This window comes from Sorex araneus, chromosome 1, assembly GCF_027595985.1.
Source record: "Sorex araneus isolate mSorAra2 chromosome 1, mSorAra2.pri, whole genome shotgun sequence".
NCBI classification, from domain to species: domain Eukaryota; kingdom Metazoa; phylum Chordata; class Mammalia; order Eulipotyphla; family Soricidae; genus Sorex; species Sorex araneus.
Window position 1 is genome coordinate 415662567 of NC_073302.1, and position 26204 is coordinate 415688770.

Sequence of the window (26204 nt, forward strand, 5' to 3'; positions counted from 1 at the left end):
AGCCACTTGACAGGGAACCCAGCAGACCTTGGAGTGGGGATGGGGAGGTAGCTGAGGCTCCTTTAGTTCAGCCTTGTCAGATTTATTGGGAAAAAAATAAATGAGAGGAAGGGATGGGGGTGAAGAGAGGGAGAGAGAAGGGGAGGGGAGAGGGGGGAGGAAAAGGGGGAGAGAGAGAGAGAGAGAGAGAGAGAGAGAGAGAGAGAGAGAGAGAGAGAGAGAGAGAGGCCTATCAGGATGTCTTTCTGAAGGATAAAGGAGCAAATGTACTCTTTTATTATTTTTGTTTTTCAGTTTATATTTGAGCACATTGAGAAGCTAGAAAATCATGCATTCATGGGGCTGAAGCCTCCCGAAACCATTTCATTTTAAACTAGCATTTAAGACCTGAGGATTAAGTGTCCAGAAAGCTTCTGACTTGCTCAGATCACCTGGCTAGGTAGGGAGGAGTGAGCACTAAACAGCTCTTTCGCCTGCTTTGTCTCTCTTAAAGGTATTGCTGGGAAGGTGGTTCATGGCTGTACTTCGACAGCTGCATTTCCACAGGCCCACAGGGATGGATCAGTGGATCAGGGAGTGAGGAAAGGGGGAAAAAAGGAGCAAAGAGAGAGAGAGAGAGAGAGAGAGAGAGAGAGAGAGAGAGTATTGGCCACTGATTTGGCCTATCTAGAACATGGACCAGCACTTAGTATAACTTTGTACATTTTTCTTTTTTTCTAGTGTTGGGGATCAAACTTTGTTTTTTTTTTTCTTTATGGGTCACACCCAACAATGCACAGGGGTTACTCCTGGCCCTGCACTCAGGAATTATTCCTGGCGGTGCTCAGAGGACCATATGGGATGGTGAGATTTGAACCCGGGTTGGCTGCATGTAAGGCAAATGCCCTACCCACTGTGCTATTGCTCCAGCCCCCAAACTTCGTTCTTATGCACGCCAGGCATGTACTTGGCCACTGAGCTACATCCCCAGCCCTATAATTACATTTTATTTTTGTGTCCTTTATCTTTTTTGTCTTCTCCATAATGAAAACTAATTTCCACAGGGAGCCCTTCTCTCGGTTTTGTGACATGACTACCTAATGCCTCAGTAAGTACTTAGAAATACTGAGTTAGTTGGATGTAGAGACCCAGCAAGTGGTAGGCATTAACTGTTAGAATTCTTTGGAGGGCTTGTTTTGAGATGATAGATTCTGAGCACCCGGGCAGCCCAACTGAATCAGAATCTCTGGGGGAGAGAGGGTCCTGAAAGATAGCTGTGGCCGCAGTATTAACTAGCTCGGCTTGGGGTGCATGCACGGGCCGACTTTTCCGACCCCTCAATGGACTCCATATCCAATACCCTGCGCTCCAGGCCTCAGTGATCAATCCCACAATGAAAAAAATCGCATCTTGTGACTGCACAGACACTGAAGTGGGGTTAAGTTTAATTACTGTTTCCTGGAAGAGAACCATTTCTTCCTTTCCTTAAAGCCTTGGCACTAGGTGACCATGGAAACGGTGGTGGAAAGCTTCCTGGTTTCCCTTCCCATAGTCACCCTCCACGGTGTTCAAGGGAGCAGGTAGTGATTACACTGTATCTCTTCATATATGTGCACACAGATGTCCAGAGTACAAGAAGGAAGGGTAATTTTTTTTGGGGGGTGGGGCCTTGAAAGGTTCAGTGGGTATGAAGAAAGGATGTACTTGTGAATACTGTCAGGAAGCTAGAAGGATTGTGTCTATTACTCCAACCTCTGTCAAACTGCCTTGGATTATTTTGTTTAAGCCCAGAAGATTTCTTCTTGTCAAAGAACTGTTTACCTCCAGATATATTTCTGAGACTCGGAGCTGGTATCAATTTGGCAGCTTTTCCATTTGAAAGTAGGTGGTCAGAAAGTCTTGTATTTCCTTTTTAATCGCCTCTATCACTGTCTCTATATTTCTGTGATTTCCTCTTCTACTTCAGGCCATAGGAAGCCCTTTACCAGTTAGTGCTTAGGAAGCACTTTGCCAGTTTCTGGTATAGCATCTTTGTTTTTTTCCATAGGTTTAATGGAATTGGTGTGGAATTAGTAGGGTGCTGCCATATGGGACAATAGAAGCATTTTTCAGTGTGGTATAGGATATAGGAAAGTCCAAATGTAATTCAAGAAGAGGGAGTCTTATTGAACTGGAATAAATCCAGGCATCTTTAGGAATATTTCAGCTTTTACTCCTGCAAGATAAATAAAATGGCCCATTTGTTATCCATTTGCCAGATTCGTATCCTTTTTTGCAAGTGAAAAATGAGATGAATCTTTAATGTCGGCGAGTTGCTAACCTGGATCTCCACCACCAGCCCCCAGCTCTAGTGCTCCTTGGGGACTGTCTCCCATCAGAGACAATGGAGGAGGTAGCAAGGCATGAGCCAGTCCTTTATAAGTGGGGTAACTGTTTGACAGATGACCTGGATCCTGTTAAATATGGTGTGGGTTCTGTATGTTACAGAATGGAAGAGCTTTGGCCCATCAGTTCTGTGAGATATAGACTAAACTTACGTCTTTGAAATTTTCATCCCCATTTCATGAATTATCAGAAGACTTACCGTACCTGCAGCTCCAGTACAATAATATCAACTTCTTTCCATCATTTTGTTGCCTTAGTACCTGTGAATCTTTGATAGTACCTTATTTTCCAAAATACACTGCATCTCCCTATTCACTTGTTTTTCCTTTTCTTCTGGAGGAAGAAATGAAATGGTGAGTCATCTTTTCAAGGCAAGGCTGATGTGTTTTCTTAGTTTCTCGACAGCCTGCGTTTACACTTATTTTGCATCTTTAGTTTCTCTTTTAACTAATTCCTTTCTCCTTCACAAACATGTCTAGGTCTCATTTATACACAAGAAAAATGAAGACAAACTTTACACTAGTCCACATTGTTATTGAAATTATGCCCCAATAAATCAGCAGACCAACTTTATCACCCATTACTAACTTTCCAACCACTCACCCATCCAGTCTTCTGTCCATCCATCCATTCATCTATCTATTCAACCACTTAGCCATTTAACATTAACCAAGTGCTTACTGGAGCCTTATTTTACATACTAGGTAAATGAACTGAATTTTAAGCTTAGTGTCATATAATGTATTAGAACTTTTACTTTACAGCTAGATGATAATAGATTTACTGTTGACTTCCTAAATGTGAAACCAAATTAATACTTTTTAGTTCTCGTTTTGCCTTATCTAAAGAGTCCTTTGAGGCACATCATAAATAGGAAAAAAATACTAGAGAGATTAAATTCTTTCTGGGGGGTAGGCTTTTTGGGTCATATCCAGTGATGCTCAGGAGTTACTACTGGCTCTGCACTCAGGAAGTACTCCTGGTGGAGCTATAGGACCATATGGGATGCCAGGGATCAAACCCAGGGTGGCCACGTGCAAGGCAAATGCCCTACCCGCTATACTATTGCTCCAGCCCCATACATTCTTTTTTTATAAATTTTTTTATTAGAGAATCACTCTGATGTACAGTTACAAACTTATGAACTTTTGTGTTTGCATTTTACTCATACAGTGATTGTTTACCCATCCCTCCACCAGTGCCCATTCACCTCCACCAATGATCCCAGTATCCCTCTCACCACCCCCACCCCATCTCCCACCACCCCACCCAACCTCTGCACCAGGGCATTCCCTTTTGTTCTCTCTCCTTTTGGGTGTTGTAGTTTGCAATAGAGGTATTGAGTGGCCATCATGTTCGGTCTATAGTCTACTTTCAGCTCACATCTTCCAACCCGAATGGGTCCTCCCGACATCCTCTACTTGATGTTCTCTTCTCTATCTGAGCCGCCTTTTCCCCTAGCATGTGAGGCCAGTTTCCAAGCTGTGGGGCAAACTTTCTAATCCTTATCTCTACAACTCTTGGGTGTTAGTCTCCCACTATGTTATTTTATATTCTACAAATGAATGAGTACAATCTTTCTATGTCTGTCCCTCTCTTTCTGACTCATTTCACTTAACATGATACTTTCCATGTAGAACCACTTATATACAAGTTTCATGACTTCATCTTTTCTAACAGCTGCATAGTATTCCATTGTGTAGATGTACCAGAGTTTCTTTAACAAGTCATCTGTTTTTGGGCACTCTGTTTTTTTCCAGATTTTGGCTATTGTAAACAGTGCTGCAATGAATATAGAAATGCAGATGTCATTTCTACTACCTTTTTGCCTCTCCAGGATATATTCCCAGGAGTGGTATTGCTGGGTCAAATGGTAGCTCAGTTTCTAATTTTTTGAGAATCATCCATATTGTTGTCCAAAAGCAGCCCCATACATTCTTAAGATTATATAATGAATACATTTATATTTTGCATGTGGTTATTTTTCAGATTAAAAAATTTTGCTGGGGCTGGAGCGATAGCATAGCGGGTAGGGCGTTTGCCTTGCACACAGCCAACCCGGGTTCGAATCCCACCATCCCATATGGTCCCCTGAGCACCGCCAGGAGTAATTCCTGAGTGCAAAGCCAGGAGTAACCCCTGTGCATTGCCAGGTGTGGCCCAAAAAGCCAAAACACAAAACAAAACCCCCCCAAAAACTTTTTGCTGTGTTGTGGCTACTGGCATGTCCAATGATTAATTTTAAAATCTGGATGTGTTTATGTGAGCCTTGCTATTTACATTGTGGGTCATGCACGAGGGAGAAGAATTCAGATTGACACCAGATATGTACTGTTAAATAACACCATCTGCCCATTTGGATCTATGCAGCTCTCTGAGATTACTCTGAGCGATGGGCCCCGGGTCTGCAGTGTTGCAGAAAAAGAGACAGATTGCTAAGCTCAGAGCCTGCATTGAGGGGTGGGAAGGCCTCGAGCTCTTTCCCATTTCCATGGGGTAGTTGTTCATTTTATACCTACTGGAGCCTCTGCTCTGAGTATTGGGGACACTTGTAGAAAGAGGGATCCAGAGGGCAAAATGCCAGTGGGGAGTGTGATAGCACAGGCCCGAGAAAGCCCCCCTCAGTCTTGACTAAAGTCTATTATTTCTGCATTTAGAAATATCTGTACAAAGTCTGTCCGCAACCAAAGATGGTATGTGACTGACTGAATAAAATTAGGACTGGCGAAATGCCAAGCAGCAGGCTTTAGAAAAGAGAACAAAGGTTGGGGGCAAAGAAAGCCCCACTTTGTAGTTCTGTGAGCAGCGTCCATGGGTCTTTGGAGCCCGCGTTCTCCTCTGAAAAGGGCAACGCCGTAAGGTGAGCGGTACCCAACACTTCCCAGGGATTTCAGCCAGCAGACCGTCAGGGAAGAGTAAGGAACTGGCGGGCAGATAGATGAGTGTGGCATAGCAGTCATGAGAGGTGAGCTGCGCTGCCCACGGCCGGCGTGAACAGCGTCCTTGCGGTAAAGGCCGCGTTCTCTCCTGAGAAGCAGGAACTTGCTTTTTTGAGATGAAGTTTGAAAGCCAAGGTGGGTTTTTCATGGGCTATGACAGTGCAGGATTTTAGAATATGATTTCACTGGCGATTGAGTGAGTAGTAGAATTTTCACTTTCCGGTTGAAGAAATCATCTTCAAATAGATGAAATACTCACCTAGAGTTACAAACTCCCTTCTGAATTGCCATTTTACCATTCATTTTTTCCTTTCCTTTAAAAAAATTCTTCTTTGAGAAGGCTCTCTTACTGCCAGTGTTTCCAACATTATTGACTAGTCTTATTATATGGATTACATACATGGACTTGTCTTTCCCCTTCTTGACTTTTCTATTTTTCCAGAAGAATTAAAAATGAGTGCTTTGAAAAGTGAAAATTTATATGACCAACAGATATAACTTTCCAAAATCAATAAGTTGTACTGTTCAGGATTAGAAACATTTGTTTCCTCTCATTATCCATTGATTTAAAAAAAAAAAACATTTTTGGTGGGGGCACACTGGGTGATGCTAAGGCTTACTACTGGTTCTGTAGTCAGGAATTACTCCCAGCTGTACACTGGGACCATAAGGAATGCTGGGGATCAAATCCGGGTCACGTGCTGATTCAACAGTCCTAGTAGATCCTTCAGGGGATCATTTGTGGGGATCCTAACTGGGGTTGGCTGCACGCAAGGCAAGTATCTTACCTCCTGCACTGTCTCTCCAGCCTCTGGGATAAAGTTGACTCTTCAGTGTCATCTCTGTAATGATCTGTCACTACTTAAGGAGCAAATTCCAAATCAAACAGAAGAGGGAAGGGTGTGGGGGAGAATGACTTTGAGGAGTAGTGGAAGTGTTCTCTGGAGGCCCAGGGCGGGCCGGGTGAGAGGGTCCAAGGAGGTAACTTTTCTAGTGCTTCGGGAGTTCTGATTTCGGTCTGCCTCCGTCCTTTCATGACTGACAGTTATTTCTTTTCTCTTTTTGCATTTTACAGTACATACAATTGGCAGGCTGTGAACTAGGAAATGTAAAGATGTACAACAAATGCTCAGGTTTATAAAGTGCTTCTTAGCAAGTGGGGACACTGTTGGGTCCAATCCATAGAAGAAATGGAAGGCTTTTGTTCTTTCGTTCTGTCGAACCAGTGTTTTTCTACAGAGACGTGTCTGTCTTTTCAGTAGAATTTTGCTATATTTAATTTTTTTGTGTGTGAAGGCATGTCTTTATCATAACATAAAGTGCCAAGAATTGGAGTATATCACAAGGCATACTTCATTTTTGTTTTTTTGGGTTTTGAATCACTGAGATACACAGTTACACAGCTGTTTGTGATTGGATTTCTGTTATACAATGTTCCAACACCCATCCCTCCACCAGTGTACATTTCCCACCACCAATGTCCCTAGTTTCCCTCTCACTCCCCCCCTCCCCAGCCCCACAACCTGCCTCCATGGCAGGTGCTTTTCTTCTCTCTCTCTCTCCTCTCTCTCTCTGTCTCTCTCTCCTTGTCTCTGTCTCTGTCTCTCTCTCTCTTTTCCCTTTGTCTCATTATGGTTTGCAATACAGGTACTAAGAGGTCCTTGTGTTTGTTTTCATTCAGGGTGTTCAGTATTTTTATCAGAAAGGCAATGCTGGAACTGCTTTTTTTTAATTGGGTGGCAGCTTTGGGGTGGGGATGTTACTGCTGGGGCTTCTGGAAGTACATGAATAGGGTGGGGGATGGAGATAGCCCATCCTAATTCCAAGGAAGGCTGGAGATTTCAGTCACAAAACCTCCACACCCAAATTTTCAGCAGATTGATATCTTGGCAAGGTTCATCCTTAGATGATGGAGTCTGGTCTGGCTGGGGCCATGGTGGTGATTTTTGGTGGTGGGAACAAGGGGCTGCCAGGAGCTCTGTCTGGGCAGGCACTGGACTAAACTGCCTCCCTCCAATGTGTAGGCACACTTCTAAAACTGGTTTATCTTTATGCATTTCTGAATTTATGTTAATTTTTTATTATATAAATTTGAAAGAAGATAATATTGGAGCTCTTTTTTAACTAATGTAAAATTAATATACAATATTACAGTAACTTAATATGTATTGTATAATGATCGATACTTGTACAAATGGGATATGATTTCTATAGTAAGTCTAGTTAATCATTCCATAAGTCACAGAATTGACTGCATTCTTACCAGTATTTATATTTATAAAATTTTTTGAAAAGCAGTGCTAAGTGGAGTAAACCACATCAACAATTTAAAAAGTAATTAATTTCTTAATTAAATGTTAGTGTTTAGGATACATTATATATATCGGCATAAAATTGATTCATTAAATATTTAAAATGGGGTGGTTAGTAAATGCAATCTTGACCATCTTAAAGTGGGTGTGATTCTATCTATTTTTTTAAGTGGGTATAGTTTTAAAATCATATATACAGAAATCATATGGGATTTGTACACACGTCATTAATAATATTAGAAACTGTCCTCCCCCTATTTTCTGTTGCAGATATTTGAGTGGTGGTATTTTCGCAAGTATGGGACATCCTTCATTGAACAAGTCTCAGTGAGCCACTTGCGCCCCCTTCTGGGAGGGGTTGACAACAACTCCTCCAACAATTCCAACTCCAGTAACGGAGACTCAGATGCCAACAGGCAAAGTGTCTCAGGTATGAAAAGTCATTTCATCTGCGAAAATAAGCACTTCTGTAAGATTATCATGCCTAACAGAGAGTACGTGATTTATAGGTTATGTCTTGGAGACGAATGCACTTTATTTCCTCAGGGAGTTGATAACCTCTACTAGAGAGTAGAGTATAAGAGAGGTTTTTTTTTTTCTTTTTCCTTTTCTACTGTTGCATTTAGCTCATGGCCCTTCTGGTCAGTCTTCCCAGCCAAAGATTCCAGTGCTTCCCTCTCGAGTTTCTCCCGTCTCATTAGGTATATCCATTTTCTTTTCTGCTTGCTCGAGAAACACGACTCACTAGGTCTGTCTGATCGGGTTGCACCTCTGCTCGAAGTCTTTACCGGATCCCAGCCTACTGAGGAGAAGGTCCGGAGTCCAGACTTCTTTCTCCACTGGGGGGAGGGGGACTAATCTGAGCAATGGAGCTCAGATTAGCCATGTGGTACTGTTCAGCCTGGCGCTGCTGGGAGAGGGACGGTGCTGGGACCCAACACGGTCCCCCGTACATATGTACCAGTATGTGTGAGCTCCAACTCTCTGAACTGTCCTGTTTCTCTCTTGAGTGCAGCAAAAAACTGCTTTTTTGCCCAATTTGACTCTTGTCAGAGCTCAGTCCTTCTTTCCATTTCCTGATCATGCTGTCTCTCTCATGACATTCTGCCTAGAAGTCATTCAGTCTCTCTGTCCATCTGTCTCTGTATCCCTCCCTCCCGCAACCCCCCTCTCCTGTATCCATCTTTCACAAATGAACTCAAAGATAACCTCCCGGGAAACTTTCTTAGATAAGCTGTACAATGTTTCTTACTTTAGTTGGGTCTTAATTTTTTTGCCAATATTTGTCAATTTGTTAATGTTCTGTTTTTCTTTCTTTTTTGGGTCACACCTGGCGATGCATAGGGGTTACTCCTGGCTCTGCACTCAGGAATGACCCCTGGAGGTGCTCAGGGGACCATATGGGATGCTGGGAATCGAACCCGGGTTGGCTGCGTGCAAGGCAACGTGCAAAATGCCCTACCCGCTGTGCTATTGCTCCAGCCCCATTTTGTTGTTGCTGTTGTTGTTGAGTTTGTGAATGTTTAAACTGACTTATGGCAGTGTTTTAAAAAACATTTTCCACAAAGTCTAGTATATCATTTAAATTCTGTAAGCAAAGGAATGAGCACCTATAACATCTGTACTTCCTTTACTTAGACAGGAGGCGCAAAACCTCCGTTCGTCATGTCACTTGGTTTCTTCATCAGCTTGATAATTGTCTTTGTTTACAGTATGAACTGGGCCATGGACAGCTTTTTATGAATATTAAGATTTTTTTAATAGTCAAAGAAAAGTTGTCTTTATGGAACTCTTTTCTGCTGATGGAGACAAAGTATACGTGATCTGATTATTTGAGGGAGCGAACAGTTCCAGGGTGAAAAAAGGAGGAGAGGTCCTGTTCCCACACTGGAGGAAAAAATTTGCTTCTTTGAATGAAAGCTGCAAGCTCTGAGATTTGAAAGATAAGAGGAAGAAATGAAAGAACTAGGCTAAAAGTTCCTTTTCTTTCTCCCTAGAATAACTCAAGGAACCTTTCATAACAGTAACATTGTGTTCCATAGTTTATTGCTGATGTTATTTCAAATGGTCTCATATACCTTCTGCCAGTCAACCTTGAACCCTCTAGGTACACATTCATTCTGCCCTAAATGGTACATGTGTAAAAGAGGACACTACTTAGATACTGAAATTGTGAGACTTAGTGATTTATCCACTTTGTGAAAGAAACAGATCCAAGAAAAGTGATTGGCTGCTTTGGCCAGTTACTCTAATAATTAAATATGGCTCATTATTGTAATGAGGGATCAGTCCTGATCATCACAGTGCAGTGGTGCCGAATTGGCATTGCATTGCTGCGAAGTCCCCACAGATATAGCATGCTCTTGTCCAATTCAAGTTCCTATCTAGAGTCCTTGAATGACCCTTGAACATGGTAGAAAATATTCTTATTGGATTTAGTACCCTCCTTTGAAGTCATTGTTCAGAATACATTAAAATTTTTCATTTTAATTTTTTCTCTCTACTGAATTTAAATTTCCTGGGACAATTTAAATTTACCCTTCTGTTGACCATTGATCAACTGAAGTGTAAACCTATTCATTTTATTGGAACATCATTAAGCAGGTTCGGGTTTTTTTTTTTCTGAATTCTATGTGAAACGCTATCTGTCTAACAAAATCTCTCTTGTGGTGATGGAAAAATTTAATGCATTACTTGCTCGAGAAAACCACTGAGAAATTAAATGTAAGTGGCAGGTATCAGTCATTAGTCTGAAAGCTTCTTTCTTTTTTTTTGCTTTTTGGGTGACACCTGGCAATGCACAGGGGTTACTTCTGGCTTTGCACTCAGGAATTACTTTGGCGGTGCTTAGGGGACCGTATTGGATGCTGGGAATCGAACCTGGGTTGGCCGCGTGCAAGGCAAATGCCCTACCCACTGTGCTATATTACTCCAGTCCCTGAAAGCTTCTTTCTTTAAAAAATCATTTATTTGTTGATCCTGGAGAGATCGGTCAGTGGGCTGGGCAGCCTGCTCAACGAGCTGGAGTCGGGTTCTGAGTTCAGTTCCTACACTGCACAGTCCCTCCAGCAAGATGCTGGGTAGCCCCTGAGCTACCAGGTGCAGTCCCAAATAGTCTGCCCCAAAGTTATTTGTCTGGAGGGGCTGAAGAGATAGTGCGGCAGGCAGAGAGCTTTCTTCACATGTAGCCAACCCAGATTCAGTTCCCAGCACCCCATATAGCTCTCTGAGCCCTGGGAAGCACTGGGTGTGGCCAAAACCAAACAAACAAACAAACAAAATCAGTTGTTTTGATTAAAAGCTGAGACATCTGGCCTACCAAAAATGATTTGAGGCAGAAATGAGGAGTGATTGTTTCTCTACAGACTATGCAAATATTGCTTAATTTTTGGGATCTGTGTTCAATGGACTAAAAGCAGACCTCAAAATTATGTGGTAATACTTATGGGCTGGAGGAGAAATGTAGTCAGTTAATGTAGCTCCTTAATCCAGATTGTTGGCTTTAGGTTAATGTTTGTGAGCATTTTCCTTGTTCTGTTTTCTTGGGAGCTAAATTATTTGTCTTGTAAATATACCATTTCTGATAAATTCTGGTGCTGTATTAGTCACATCCCCATATTTCTTGCTGTCATTTCTTAATTCAGCTTAGTTTATGAGCTGCTGATGCATAGGAATTTAAACCGTGGCCAACTTCTCCCTGTCTAGGGGAGAGATTCTTGGGCCCCAGCAACATTCAGAGTTTAGGCTTATGGGAGCATCTGTTTGACAATTTTCCCTGTTCTCAAATGAGTTGTCATAAAGACAGAGATTTGCAGCATTCACCTTTTCCAAGATATTTGGCAAAGTGAGGATGCTCTATCATAGGAAAAGTATCTGCCAGAATCAAGTTTAAATTCTCAGAGACACTTTTATTAAAGTGCCTCTTTTGTAGAAAACTCCTCTGGTTATAATCATTTAGTTTTCTGTGGAAAGATCACCTTGTTTTATTCTCATTTGGTCTATCTATGTATATAGAAACACTTGGGTATTCAGTTTTTTACAGGAATTTCACCTTTAATTCTAAATTAAAATTCATGACATTACCAGAGATCATGCAAACACTAGTTAAATAAAGAGAATCAACTAAAGAGAAGTAACATCAATAAAGAAACTCAGGTTGAGTTCAGCAATATATCCTACAACATTCAGAGATTCTTAAATTCTCAAAACAGAACGAATTATTTTCTTCACAAAAAGCCACACATAATTTATAATTAAAATAGCTAGCATTCTTGGTGCCAACTATCAGCTTTATATGTAGTATTTCATTTAATCTAGTAATAACTGTATGAAGCAGGGTCCTTCTGTATGAAGCAGGGTCCTTCATTTATTTCTCTCTCCCTACCTTCTTTCTTTCTTTTTTCTTCTATTTTTCTTCCTTTTCTCACCTGGCTCACTCCTAGCAGATTTGGGGAACCATCTCGGGTGTGAGGGATCAAACCTGGCTTGACAACTTGCAAGGCAAGCATCTTACCTGCTGTACACTCTCTCTCACATCCTATTATCTCCAGTTTTTTGATGAAGAAGATGTGATACAGGAAATTAAGTCCAAGAGCACATGTTTGGTAACTGTGAGCCGTCTCTTCACAGCGCAAGTTTTTAAACGCCAAGTTGAAAAATTTAGTACAGGCCCTCTGTGAGGTCTATAAAGTCAACTGATGTGATTATTGCATGATTAAGTAATTTTGTTAAATGCATGATTCACAGTAAGCCTTACTTATGAAATGACATTAGCTAAACTTACTCTAGTGACATCCTGAGGGCAAGAGTTCAGACTCTGAGGTCAGACTGAGGTGGCCATAATCTTGACACCATCATTTATAGTGTGTGACCTGAGATTAGTCTCTTGACCTTTCTCAGAATCTTAACTCGTACCACGGGGAACACAGTATCAGAATCTACTTCATAGAGAAGTTTGAGGATTAAAAGAAACTGTACAGAAATATCAATGTTGCGGACAGCCATTTGGCAGTATCCCCAACGTGAACTGGCTTCTCTGTAAAAATGACAGCCACGTGGAGAATAGCTGAGGGTTCAGTTTGGCTTGTACCCACTAGCTCAGTGACTCACTCTTATATCCATGCTTTTCTGTGTTTTCATTTCAAATACCTCCCTCAGTAAAAGCACAAATTACTACATGTCATTGCCTTCCCCAGTCAAGGAAAACTGAGTTTGACTTGCTAAAATCAGTACATGTGTTAAAGTGTTTCTCTAAACCAATACTTAGCACACTTAAAAATATTTGGCCCCTACAATTTGCATTCCGGTATACATTGGATCACCAGTTGAGTAGTGAAAATGCCTGGTGGGCATATATTAAGTAAATGTATTCCACAATTTTCATTTTATTTGGGAGAGGCAGTCAACTTGTGTAACAAATGATCATTGGGAAATATGTGAGAGATAGTTTAAAATGTAAATATCTTGACAGTGTTTTTGAAGAAAATAGTTTGTCATCCCGAATAAAGCAAAAGAGTGAAAAGAGAAGTTAAACCCATATTCACTTACTTTCTTGTTCCATAAAAGTAGTTGAGGGAGTAACATTCGTTCAATCGAAAGCCACCTCCATGTTACTGTGTTCTTTTACTTCTAATATTTTTTTCCAAAACAATTATGAAAAACATTTAAAACTGAGTTAAGAAAATGGATACCTCATTACTCTTAATGATTGCTTATAATTGAGTTGCTTGGTGTAGAGAACTGGTATTCACTTCTGAGATAATTAAAATATTATTATTGTGATAAGCTTATTGTCATCCACTTTCAAATTTTGGAGAGACATGGTTAACATTTTAGTGTAAGAAAATTTCTAAGGCTATGAATCACAAATTTATATATCCAAATACCCTAGGAATAGGGGTTATGCATTTGTGTGCATAATATACATCTACATCTGCATGTGTGTAAATATATAAGTTTCAGGAAAAAATGTTCTTCAGTGAAGTTGGCTAAGATTATCCTCCATGTGACTAAAACTCCTTTGTCTTTAGTGTCTTGGCTTTTCTGAAAATCAAATTTTCTTTTCTTCTTCTTTTTCTTTCTTTTTTTTTTTTTTTTTGCTTTTTGGGTCATGCTTGGCAATGCACAGGGGTTACTTCTGGCTTATGCACTCAGGAATTACTCCTGGCGATGCTCGGGACCATATGGGATGCTGGGAATCGAACCCGGGTTGACCGAGTGCAAAGCAAACGCCCTACCCGCTGTAGTATTGCTCCAGCCCCTCAAATTTTCTTTTTCCTTGAGCTCTATGACAAAGTGAGGGTCTGTGGTTCTCTCAGCACATTTATAGATTTCTCCCTACCCAAAAGTAGCTGGTAGCATTAATTTATGTGGAATTGTCTCCCTCACTCCCCTGCCCTGCAAAGATAGTGTTGATACTGTTTTTGGGAGAACGGGGTTGCACACTGCTGACTGTGCTGAGGTGAGGCTCATGTAGGTTGCAGTGCTCACCCTCTAGGCCACAGTGCTCAACGAGTTATCTTAGTTGTGGTGCTTGCATGCTTGCTCATCACGCGTTAGACTCTTCAGTTCTGGTGCTCACACATGACTAGGCGTCACACTCTCTGGGGGTACTTTGGTGTTTACACACATGCCTGAGGGGTGTTGTACTGGCTGTGATGATGGTGCATCATTTAGTAGCACTCACCAGAAGTTACACCCCTGGTTTTAATTGTGGCACACGCCCTGGTTATGGTTTGACTGAAAATCACTTCTCATCCTGCGGATCACAGACAGCAGACCTGGGTAATGCTTTTGTGAATGTGGTGACAATGGGTATGGAGCTCACAACTTTACACTTGCAGGATAAGTGTTCTAAGCCACTGGGTACCCTCCCCGCCAACACACACACACACACACACACACACACACACACGGATCTTGTAAGAGTAATTATTTAGGGCTACTAAGTCTAAAAACAAAAACTACCACATCAAACCAAATAGGAATATTTCACTTTGAGGTGAGAGGGGATTCCTCTTTCTATACTGTATTCTTTGTAGAGCTTCTTCAGTTGGATGTCAAATAGTGGTTCAATGCCCATTTCATTTTCCTGCTAAAGGTTTCAGTTGCTGTGGGTTATGGCTATGTCTTACTGTAACCCAGGACATGGGGACTAACACATAACAGCTGCTCTCTATATGTTTCGTCCACACTGTCCTACAAGTACTGGACATTCTAGAGCAGCATACTTCAGCCTTTTTGCACCCGGGGACCAGTGTCTATCCTGCATACCAGTCCACGGACCATAACCCAGGTGGTAGATGTTGCTTTCAGCAGTTCTTTGCCAGTGGACTGGTACCGATCTGGGAACTGGTGGTTGAAGAATGCTGCCCCAGCGGAGTCTCGAACGAAAAGACGGAAAAGAAGTATCACTGATGAAGGTTTTAAGTAGGACACGATGAGAAGAAAGACAAAAAAAAGATTGGGGGTTAATTGAGAAGTGCTCTGTAGTTGGATTTTTAACCTTGGTCATTATTCTGCTATGACGGGAAAGGAAATTTGTTATGGGGACTTTGGGAATGAAAGCAAGAGCTATTCCGATGTTCACTCTTTTCTAAGAATTGTGTTTCTGCAAGTGAGCTGAGATCTGAAAACTTCAGCATTTGTGGATAGAGATTGCACTGTGGATTACTGCAAAGGGAACCCAAGAACGCACTTGTCTCTGGTTAATATTGCTACTTCACCATAAAATGTGTTCAAATTTCTCTTCAAGTTAGGTCATAACGAATTCCTTCATTAACCAGACTACTCTCAGTTATTGACTCCATTACGAGTTATTGCAGAATGAACGCACTTGTTAGAGTCCCAGTCTATCTTTAGTGGAGAATGGAAATTCCTCTGTGGGAGCAAAAATTTCATTTTCATTTAAATAAGTTCTTTAAAAGAATAAATGGAAGAAGACGCTGGATGTTGTGTGAAAAGATCTTACAACTCTGGAAAAAGACAAAAGTTAATTTTTTTTCTGAGTTTTATTTCTTTTTTTTTTGGTTTTGTTTCTGTTTTGGGGTCACACACAGTGATGCTCAGGGTACTCTTGAGGTGCTTGGGGGACTGTATGGGGTTCCAGGGATCAAACATGGGTTGGTCGTGTGCAAGGCAAGTGCCCTACCTGCTGTATTATCTCTCCAGTTTCACTGAGTTTAACTTATTGGCTTAAATATTCATATTGTAATGCCTCTGGTATTGCAAGTTTTATTCATATTATAAAACCACCAGCTAGTCTGATATTTATGGCATGTGTTCCTGGAGTTGTAATTGTTTTTGTTTGTTTGTTTATTTGTTTCTTTTCTTTTCCATTTTGGTTTTTGGCTCATACACAGCCATTCTCGGGGTCTACATGCATCTTGGTCATCTTGGTGCTAGGGGGTCATTTCTGATGACTAGGCAGTGCTGGGGATCAAACCTGAGTCTCATGCAAAGCATGCACTCCAGTTCCTTAAACTATCTGCCCAGTTCCCACGCTGAGTTTTTATAGTAAAAAAAGCTTATGAAACTGATAAGTGAAGGAGAAATTAATGTAATTATGACTTAATTTAAATAAGACTTTATGCTCAAATTCGTTTATGAATTCCACATGGCTTTTTTGATATATTTTTTTCCATCACCTGGCATTTCCTAATTCAGGGTATTTATACCTATTATAATTATGTGAGTCCTCATTTCTGAATTTCAGGAATAGTTTAAGAAACAAAATGGAGATCATATATATGAAACAGTGTTAAAAATGATTTTTTAAAGTGTTCAGTTCTTGAATTGAAACATAAAAACAGTATTTCCGAATGTTTGCAGCACCCCCTGCTGACTATTTTGTGGTGTTTTCTGAATAAAAGTAATATCTTTAGGTATAATTAAAATAACATCTTTTAGGGATACAGAATATTTTTTTAAAAGTTATTTTTGTTTAGAAATATATTTGCCGTCCTTAAGTAGTAAATTTCAGGTGAAAATCAATGGGGGAGGGGAGTCCTTGCCCCAGATGTGCCCATTTTGTTCTAAATAATGTTACCATGAATATTCTTTGTACACAAATCTGTGGGTGTGTTTTTTGTTTTATTTTGTTTCATAAGAATGCCGAATAGATGCTTTGCATACTTATGAAACTTTAAGTAGATCATTTTGAATCTTGCAAGACTTCACTGAAGAGGGGTTGGGAGTAGTCAGGACGTGGAATTGTAAGAGAATAAGGACTGAAATCACGATTGGTTTCCCAGTTCTGATTCAAGCCACAATCTGCAGTATATTAGGACCCCACTCTAAGGAACTTTATCTTGACAGAAGAGAATTAATTAAGGGAAGCAGAATTTTCTGGTGAATGCCTTGTGAAGCAGCAGTGTTAGTTTCTTAAGTTTCTCAGGAAACATGCTGAACTAACCACACAAAGACCATTTACTAAATGACAAGTTGAGCTGAGTGATCGAAAATTAGGCCCATGGGTTATGTGCATGGAATAAATTTTAGGTGAGAATATGAGACATGACTCTATAAGGTACACAGAAGAAAATGTAGGCAGAACTCTCCAAGACATTGAAGCTAAAAGCATCTTTAAGGATGAAACAGCACTGACCATGCAAGTGGAAGCAAACATAAACAAATGGGACTACATAAAACTAAGACGCTTCTGCACTTCAAAAGAAACAGTGACCAAAATACAGAAAGAGCCCACAGAACGGGAAAGAATATTTACCCAATACCCATCTGATAAGGGATTAATATCCAGGATATACAAGACACTAGTAGAATTGTATAAGAAAAAAGCCTCCAATCCCATCAAAAAATGGGGAGAAGAAATGAACAGAAGTTTCCTCAAAAAAGAAATACAAATGGCCAAAAGGCACATGAAAAATGCTCCACATTGCTAGTCATCAGGGAGATGCAAATCAAAACTACAATGAGATATCATCTCACACCACAGAGACTGGCACAAATTCAAAAGAACAAAAGCAACCAGTGCTGGCATGGATGTGGGGGGAAAGGGACGTTCTTTCACTGTTGGTGGGAATTCTGACTGGTCCAGCCTTTCTGGAAAACAATATGGACAGTCCTTCAAAAACTAGAAATTGAGCATCCATATGACCCCACAATACCACTCCTGGTAATATTTCCCAAGGATGCAAAAGAGCACAGTACAAATGACATCTGTACCTATATGTTCATTGCGGCGCTGTTCACAATAGCCAGAATATGGAAACAACCCAAGTGCCCTAAAACAGATGACTGGTTAAAGAAACTTTGGCACATCTACACAGTGGAATACTACGCAGCTGCTAGTAGAGATGAAGTCACGAAATTTGCTTATAAATGGATAGACATGGAGAGTATGTGGAATGAGTCAGAAAGAGAGGGACAGACATAGAAGGACTACACTCATTTGTGAAGTACAGAATAACATCACATGAGGCTGACACCCAACGACAGTAGGTACAAGGGCTGGGAGGATTGCCCCCTAGCTGGAAGCCTGCTTTATGAATGGAGGGGAGAAGGCAGATGGAATAGAGAAGGGATCACTAAGAAAATGATGGCTGGAGTAATCAGGCAGGATGGGAGATGTGTGCTGAAAGTAGATAATGGACAAGACATGATGACCTCTCAGTGTCTATGCTGCAAACCATAATGCCCAAAAGTAGAGAGAGAGTATGGGGAATATTGTCTGCCATGGAGGCAGAGGGAGGGTGGGTAAGGGGGGTATACCGGGGATATTGGTGGTGGGAAATGTGCACTGGTGGAGGGATGGGTGTTTGATCATTGTGAGATTGTAACCCAAACATGAAAGCTTGTAACTAATTCACAGTGATTCAATAAAATAAAAAAAAATTAGGTGAGATCCTATTTTAAGTTAATTATAAACTTACCTTACTTAGCTAAAAGGCTTAATGTTCTGTGATATGTACATACTTCATGCTCGAATGCAAGCTGCTTGTTCCTGAGGTGTCTTAGCCTGCTTTGTGTGCTCTACATTCACAGTGAATCGTAATGGATGGTTTGCTCATTCGTTTTCCCTATGGGGTACTGAATTAATGCTTATTGGATAGATGAATGGATACATGAGATGAGTGATTTGGCGGGAGGATTGATACTGACTGTAACGGGGCTGGGGAAATAATCTTGAATCATCCCTGACCTTTAAAAGTCTTTGATTTTGGTAGTAATTGCTCACTTTTATGTATGTATGTTGTTGGGTGTGTTATTTTGGCTGACAACACATGGATGTTGGAAGTCTATTAAATGATAATTTTTCTAATAAAACATTATTCATATGAAATGCATTATCCTGAGTGAGTAGAAAAGTTTAGTGATAGGCTGTTTAAAAGTAGTTGTAGCTTATTAGTTAAAGCAGTTACTCTAACAATATTAAGAGCTATTGATGGACTTTTTTAAGTTAAAGACCTATGGTTCTGCATTGCTATGGTCCTTATGTAAATATACATACAATCTATTAGTACATGCTGACATTATAATAAAATGAATGTATAAATAATTTTATAAGTAAGCAGATTAAAGTACCTTCAAACAATTCTTAATAATGTGCCCCTACAATAAGAATATTAATTTTCATATTATTCCTTTCTGGCAATATAAAAAGTTCATCATAAAATTAATATTAGCACATGCCTAATTTACAGGCTGTCTATTTTTATATTGCATTCTAAAACTTAAGTTTAATTTGTTACGTCTTGAAGTTATTTTAAGATTTTAGTACAACAGAGTAGTTTTACTTCAACTATACCCCTCACCTATAATTTTAGAGTTGAATTAATAGTATCTTTTCAGATCTGTAAAAATGTCTATTTAGATGTTATAAACTGGATGACTTTGGCATGTACCTCGATTTAACAAATGAGGAAACTTGGACTCAGAGAGATTAGACAAATTTTCCAAGCTCCTGGTGACTGAGCTTTGTTTCCTGATTAACCACCCAGAATTTTTCCATGTTGTTTCCCAAGAAAAGGACAGAGAGCAAAATTTCTTTATCAAATAGACAGGAAGGGTGTTTTGCTGCATTAATTAGCTTGTAGTGTCTCTGAACTTGTATGTAACATATTCATAATTCTCTGTTGCAGAATGCAAAGTATGGCGAAATCCGCTAAATTTATTTCGAGGCGCAGAATATAATCGGTAAGTATTTTGACAGTTTAGGAAACAAATGGATCTAGTTCAGAGAGCAAAGACAGCAGCACATGTTTTTGCTAGTTCATTTCGGGGTCATTGCAGCAGTCTGTGTAGTGCCTCCACTCTTCAAACCATCTTCATATGATTTGATATTTTGGCATTACAAATATTTTAGCATTGGAATTGGGATAATGTACAAAATGTGTCCTTTTAATACATTATTCTATGAGTTATTTTCTATATTATAAATTATACAGTTGAAGTTGACCTGGAACATGGTTATAAAGATGCCACGGGAGGCATGTCAGAATTTAATTTTGCGGAGCAATTACACAAATTGGAATTTTAGAGCTTTCGGGAGATGTCTGTTCATACTACTAATCTAGAAAGGCTTTCACTAGCCAGCGTTGATAACATTTTAAGACAAAGATATGGGAGGAAATGTTGACATTCTCCCCCGCTATTATATAGGAATGAAGGAAGAATGGGATTATTTAAATTTTATTTATTACTTATGTGTGTATGTATTTTGAGTGGTTTGGAGGGGGGATACACTTAGTGCTTGAGGGCAACTCCCTGTAAAGCACTCAATCTGCTGAGAGTTCTTCCTCTGATCCAGGATTATTTTTTAAAAAGAAATCTTTTTAATTAGCAAGTATGAAGTTGTCAATGGTTATATTTCAGTGCTATACAGTCTACATTTTTTTAGGTCCTGCATTTCTTTCAAACACACTTGATCATGATATTTCCTCTTAACAGGTATACTTGGGTGACAGGACGAGAGCCCCTAACTTACTATGACATGAATCTCTCTGCCCAGGACCATCAGACATTCTTTACTTGTGACTCAGACCATCTGCGCCCAGCAGACGCAAGTATGAAAAATCATTTAGGTGGTTGCTGAACAGGAGGACTTTTTTTGGTTTAGGTATCAAGGTTACTACTTTTAGAATTTCCACTTACAAAAACCCAATGCTAAAAGGTTTAACTGGAGACTTCCAAACCCCAGAATTCTGCTACTTAAGTAAAAGTTTCATCGAAGTGAACTCAACATAGAAATATGCCCCCCTCATTATAATGTGAAATATTATTTTAGAAATATACCAAAGTTGGACTTAAATATTTTGAAGAAATAATATCTTATATAAATCTAATGAAATATTTGGTGTGTTAAGAATGAAAGATCATGCCAAGATTTTTAATTCATTTAGATTTGACTTTTGTTCATGGCATTAGGGGTCTGAGTTCATTTTTCTGCATGGCCAACCAGTTTTCCCAACACACCATTTGAATAATCTTTTTTTTTTGCTCCACTTTATATTTTTTGTTTCTTTATCAAAGATTAACTGACCTGAGTGTCTGTTTCTGGATTTTCAATTCTATTCCATTGATCTAAGAGTCTATAAGTTAGAGAGAAGAAAATATAGGCAGAACTTTAAATGACCTTGAAGCTAGAGGCATCTTCAAGGATGCAACACCATTGATTAAGTGGAAGCAAAGATAAATGGGACTACATTAAATTGAGAAGCTACTGCACCTCAGAGGAAAAGATGAACAAATACTAAGATACCCCACAGATTGGGAGAAGTTATTTGCCCATCACTCATCTGATAAAGGGCTAATATCCAAGGTATATAAAGCACTGGTATAACTTTATAAGAAAAAAACACCCAATTCCATCAAAAAATGGAGAGAAAAGATGAACAGAAACTCCCTCAAGAAATACAAATGGCCAAAAGGCATATAAAATTGCTCTATATTATTCATCATCAGGGAAATGCAAATCAAATGAGTTTGATTTGATTTGATTTGATTACAATGAAGTATCCCCTCACCCAAGAGAGATTGGCACACATCAAAAAGAAAAACAACCGGTGTTGGCATAGATGTGGAGGGGGAAAGGGACCCTCGTTCACCGTTGGTGGGAATGTTGACTGGTCCAACATTTTGAGAAAACAATATAGACATTCCTCAATAAAGCTAGGATTGAATTTCTACTATAACCCAGCAATTCTAGACCTTGGCATATCCCAAGGGCTCTAAAAACATGATGCAGAATGATATCTGCATGCTTATGTTCATTGTAGCACTATTCACAATAGCCAAACTTTGAGAAAAAAATAAAACCTACTTGGCCAAGAACAAATGACTAGATAAAGAAACTGTGGTACATATACACAATCAGCCATAAGAATAGATGAAGCCATGCAATTTGCTACAACGTGGATGGTTCTGGAGAGTATCATGCATAGTGAAGTTAGTCCAAGGGAGAGGGAAAGACATGGATATATATATATATATATATATATATATATATATATATATATATATATTTATGCGGGGTATAAAGAAACATACTTGGGAAAGAACAAGTGGTTAAAGGCAACAGGAACGAAGAGCGTGAGAGCTGGTCTTCAGTAAGAAGCTTGCAGCCTCGGGGAGGGGGCCGGAAGTAGGTCAGAGAAGAGAAAAATATGACTGTGGTGAAGGGAAGTGGTCACTCTGGAGGATGTGGTGCTGAGAGAGGTAAAGTGATGTGTGTGATACTCTCTCAGCAACGCTCTTGTACACCACAGGGACAAACATGAAGAAAATTTTATAAAAAGAAAGTCTTAGAGGCGGGCTGAGGGCACAGGAGGGAAGCTGGGAGTATTAATGGAGTGAAGTGGACACTGGTGAAGGGATTGGTGTTGGAACATTATAAGCCTGAAAATCAACCATGAATGTCTTTAGGTGATTCAATAATAAAAATTAAGAAACCATGAGGGATCAGTTTCTCTTAATGATTTTCTAGTTAGAAATAGGGATTCTGTGGCTCCAGAAGGTTATATAGCATTGAATGAGGGCATGACGTTGGTTATTGGAGTCCGTATTTGTTTTTCATCCAAGAGAGGACTACGTATCATGTATTTCACACTACTTCATTTTCAAGTAATTCTGTTAGTGTTTTTGTATTCAGAATAGGTGGGGGGAAATACCTAAAAGGGAATATGTTCTGTCCATGCTCCTAAGAAACAACCTTTGGGGACTGGAGCAATAGTAAAGTGGGTAGGACATTTGCCTTGCATATGGATAACCCAGGTTTGATCCCCGGCACCCCTTTTGGTCTCTTGAACTCTCCAGGTGTGATCCTAAGTACAGAACCAGGAGTAAGCCCCAAGCTATGCTGGATGTGCCCCTCACCCACCAAAAACAAATTAATAAAAAACAAGTTTTGGAAAATACAAGTTATAAACAAATTGAACAGCAAGTAATTACTCTCTTTAAAAGATGCTGGGGCTAGAGCAATAGCACCGCGGGTAGGGCATTTGCCTTGCACACAGCTGACCCAGGTTTAATTCCCAGCATCCCATATGGTCCCCTGAACACCGCCAGGAGTAATTCCTGAGTGCAAAGCCAGGAGTCACCCCTGTGCATCGCTGGGTGTGACCCCCAAAAGCAAAAAAATAAAAATACATAATAATAAAAATAAAAGATGCTATTTGTCATGGTGTGGAACTTTAAACAAAATACACTAAATATTCTAAGCACTGGGCTTCCCACAATATATTCTGATATATAAAGCCATGTAAAGGACAAACCTAAGACACTTTTGTTTTGGACCCAACTTGGAATTCTATACCAAAACTTCAAATGTTTGTATCCAGAATGTTTGTATCAAGTATTTGGGAAAATGATCATAGATGTTATATTATGTCTAAATAGAAAAGAGATTAGTTGCAGCATGTAAACTACTGTATGTTCTCCAACATAAACTAACATTAATGAACAAGAGAATACTAAATCAGTTAAAGTGCCTCTTTTTTGATTAAGTGATCTTAATCAAGATTAAATTTCTGAGACTAAAGACTTCTGTAGATTGGTTTATAAATTTATTTCTTTCATTTATAAACACTAAAAGGTTTGCATCACCAATTGAAGAACATTGGAATAGCGAATTAGAATATATTTATGTGATTTTAGAGATTTGAGCTGATGTACTTGGTAAGTGAAAAATATTCTTCTATAATTCAAGATAGTGAATATTAAATGCTATTAAATATAAAAGCCATTAGCTATCTTTCTGCAATGACCTGAGTCTTCCTGATCATTGATTGACTTGTTTTTTTCCCTCTTTTTCTAAAATAGTAATGCAGAAAGCCTGGAGAGAAAGAAATCCCCAAGCTAGGATTTCTGCAGCTCACGAGGCCTTAGAGATAAATGAGTAAGTGGGGAAAAAAATCTTCCTTTTAGAAAGGAAGTTTTATCCTTTACAGAAAAAAAAATCAGTTGCCATTGCTGGGCCACTTACATTTAAGCAAGGTATTTGAACTCGAGAAGAACTGTGTTAGGGATATACCTTGATGAAATGTTTTGAAGAACATATATGTCGAGGTGGTTTTAGTCATTTTGGAGAGCAACTCCAGGGCTGTGCTCAGACTAATTAATTCCCTCAAGGGCTATCCCTGGGTGATTGTGAGAACATAAAGTCAAACAGTCTTGACATATCTAAAGCATTTTGACAGGGACATATTTCCAGATCAGAATGGTCATCTATGCCATCACATTTTCTAGGTAAAAATGTCTACTTACGGGGGAAATAATAAAAACATAAGGTGAAAAAAATGACACTTTAAAAATATTTCGAGGTCAAGGCAAGGAGCAACCGCTGTCATTAGTGTTGTTAGCCATTCTATGAGTTTCCAAGGAAGACGCGGAGGCCTCATCTGGAGGTCTCAGAAAATGACAAAGATTCTTAAAATTGGACTCATAAAAGCTCAGGGTTGGCAGAGACCTTAAAGGTCATTTAGCTCAACCACCCATCTGGTGCTTGAATCACCTCAACACTCTTCCTGCCAAGCAGTCATTGTTAAACTATTTTATGAGTTTTTGAAGAAGGTTGCCGACTCTTCTTCAGAGGTCTTAGAAAAAGAGATTCACTGGAGAGTTGGAAATCCTGCCATTTTAACTTCTTGATCTCTTTGGTTTCTGATGCTGTCATTTGACATATTTATTTTCCAGTTTCTTGTCATCTGCAAATTTGACATGCCTGCCTTCTGTGCGTCCTCCATGTTTATGACAAATAAACAAAACAAGGACAGGGATAGAAGCCTCTAACATGAGAGATAGAAACCATGAACCCTCCAGGTTCATGTTTTCATGAATCATCCTCCTTTATTATTGTTCAACCAGTTCCTACACTACCCCGTTGTTCTGTGATTCAGCCTAGATTTCTTCATTTTAGCTTACAGATGTCAGAGTTGGCTGTGGATCTTCAATGCATAGAAATCTATCAGTACAAGCTGGCACAGCCTGTTTATTTATTCTTAGTGAATTTAAACTAGCTTCGGTTGTTCACTACCTTTCTTTTTTTAAATGCTAGTGATCATCCCTTTAATAATCCATTAGAATATCTTTCCAAGCACTTGGATTTCCCAATCCAAGTTCCACAGACTGGGGAGTCTGCCCTCTTTCTCCTTTTTGAGCATTCACTCTGCATTTCACATCTCATCTTCTTTGTGCTTCTCCATTCTTTGTGATTCCTTAAATTTCCACAGAGTGCAGTCCCGTGGCCTTCCTGTGCCTGTTGGTTTCCTGGGATGTCACCATCCCAGCCTAGGGATTCACTTAGAGTAGATCATCTGTTTTCTGTCTTGCATCTTTTTATTCATTTTAGCTTTAATTTCTTCCCTTTTCTCTCTGACAGTCATTTTACTTGATGGAGAAGCCAGGTGCTATGTAAGAGTTAGAGTTTTGCTTTTCCCTTTTATCTGATGTTAGTAACTATAAACTTCCCTTGTTTAGGCATTGTTTTTGTTGTGTTGTTTGTCCTTTGCTTGTTTTGTGATGGTTTTGGGAAAAGGGGTGTGGTCAGATGGCCTTAGACATAATTCAAAAAGAAGGAATAGTTGTTGTCTCTGTAGCATTTTATTTTATTTTTATTTTGCTTTGCAAACTTCAACCAATTAGGAATTTTAGCTCTCCTGCCATTCTTACAAGTTCATTTCACCCTCTTAGCATCCTTCATTACATGGCCTCTTTCCATCTTTTTCACATGTCCTTTGAACATCTGACTTTATGAGAGATCTCTACAGCCCTGATGTTGCTTGTTGGCTACCCTTCTTTTCTTCCTATTTGTGACTGCAGTTGCAATTGGACATTTGGAAGCTACCTAACCCCTTTAAATCATTTTTTTTCCTTCTGAGTCTCATACCATTAAATCATGCTTCTTTTCTTTGAATTTTTTGAAGTCTACCTTACCCTCTTGGATGACCTAAGCTCCGAAATGACATAGTAACTCTCTCTAAATGTTCTATCAATTTTCATTTCACCAACTATTTTTTTCTTCTTGGTCAGAATTAGGTCCAGAGTTGAAGTTCCCCTAATTGCTTCCTCTACCATCTGGGAGATAAAATTGTTACCAAAGTAAGTCAAGAACCTGTCCGGTGCCCTACTTCTAACC

The 26204-nt window shown here is 39.6% G+C and overlaps 1 protein-coding gene across 6 annotated transcripts in view; it reads left to right on the forward strand.

Moving 5' to 3' along the window:
* Positions 1 to 26204, forward strand: part of ST7 (suppression of tumorigenicity 7) — a 294315-nt gene that overhangs the window by 169629 nt on the left and 98482 nt on the right. For 4 of the 6 annotated variants that reach the window (XM_055147437.1, XM_055147168.1, XM_055147191.1 and 1 more), the window contains exons 3-7: positions 7886 to 8045; positions 19714 to 19768; positions 20522 to 20637; positions 23891 to 23966; positions 26099 to 26167. In XM_055147437.1, coding sequence (XP_055003412.1) covers positions 7886 to 8045; positions 19714 to 19768; positions 20522 to 20637; positions 23891 to 23966; positions 26099 to 26167 — 476 coding nt within the window. The remainder of the gene's footprint in view (positions 1 to 7885; positions 8046 to 19713; positions 19769 to 20521; positions 20638 to 23890; positions 23967 to 26098; positions 26168 to 26204) is intronic. The other 2 variants (XM_055147250.1, XM_055147308.1) reach the window with 1 other exon arrangement.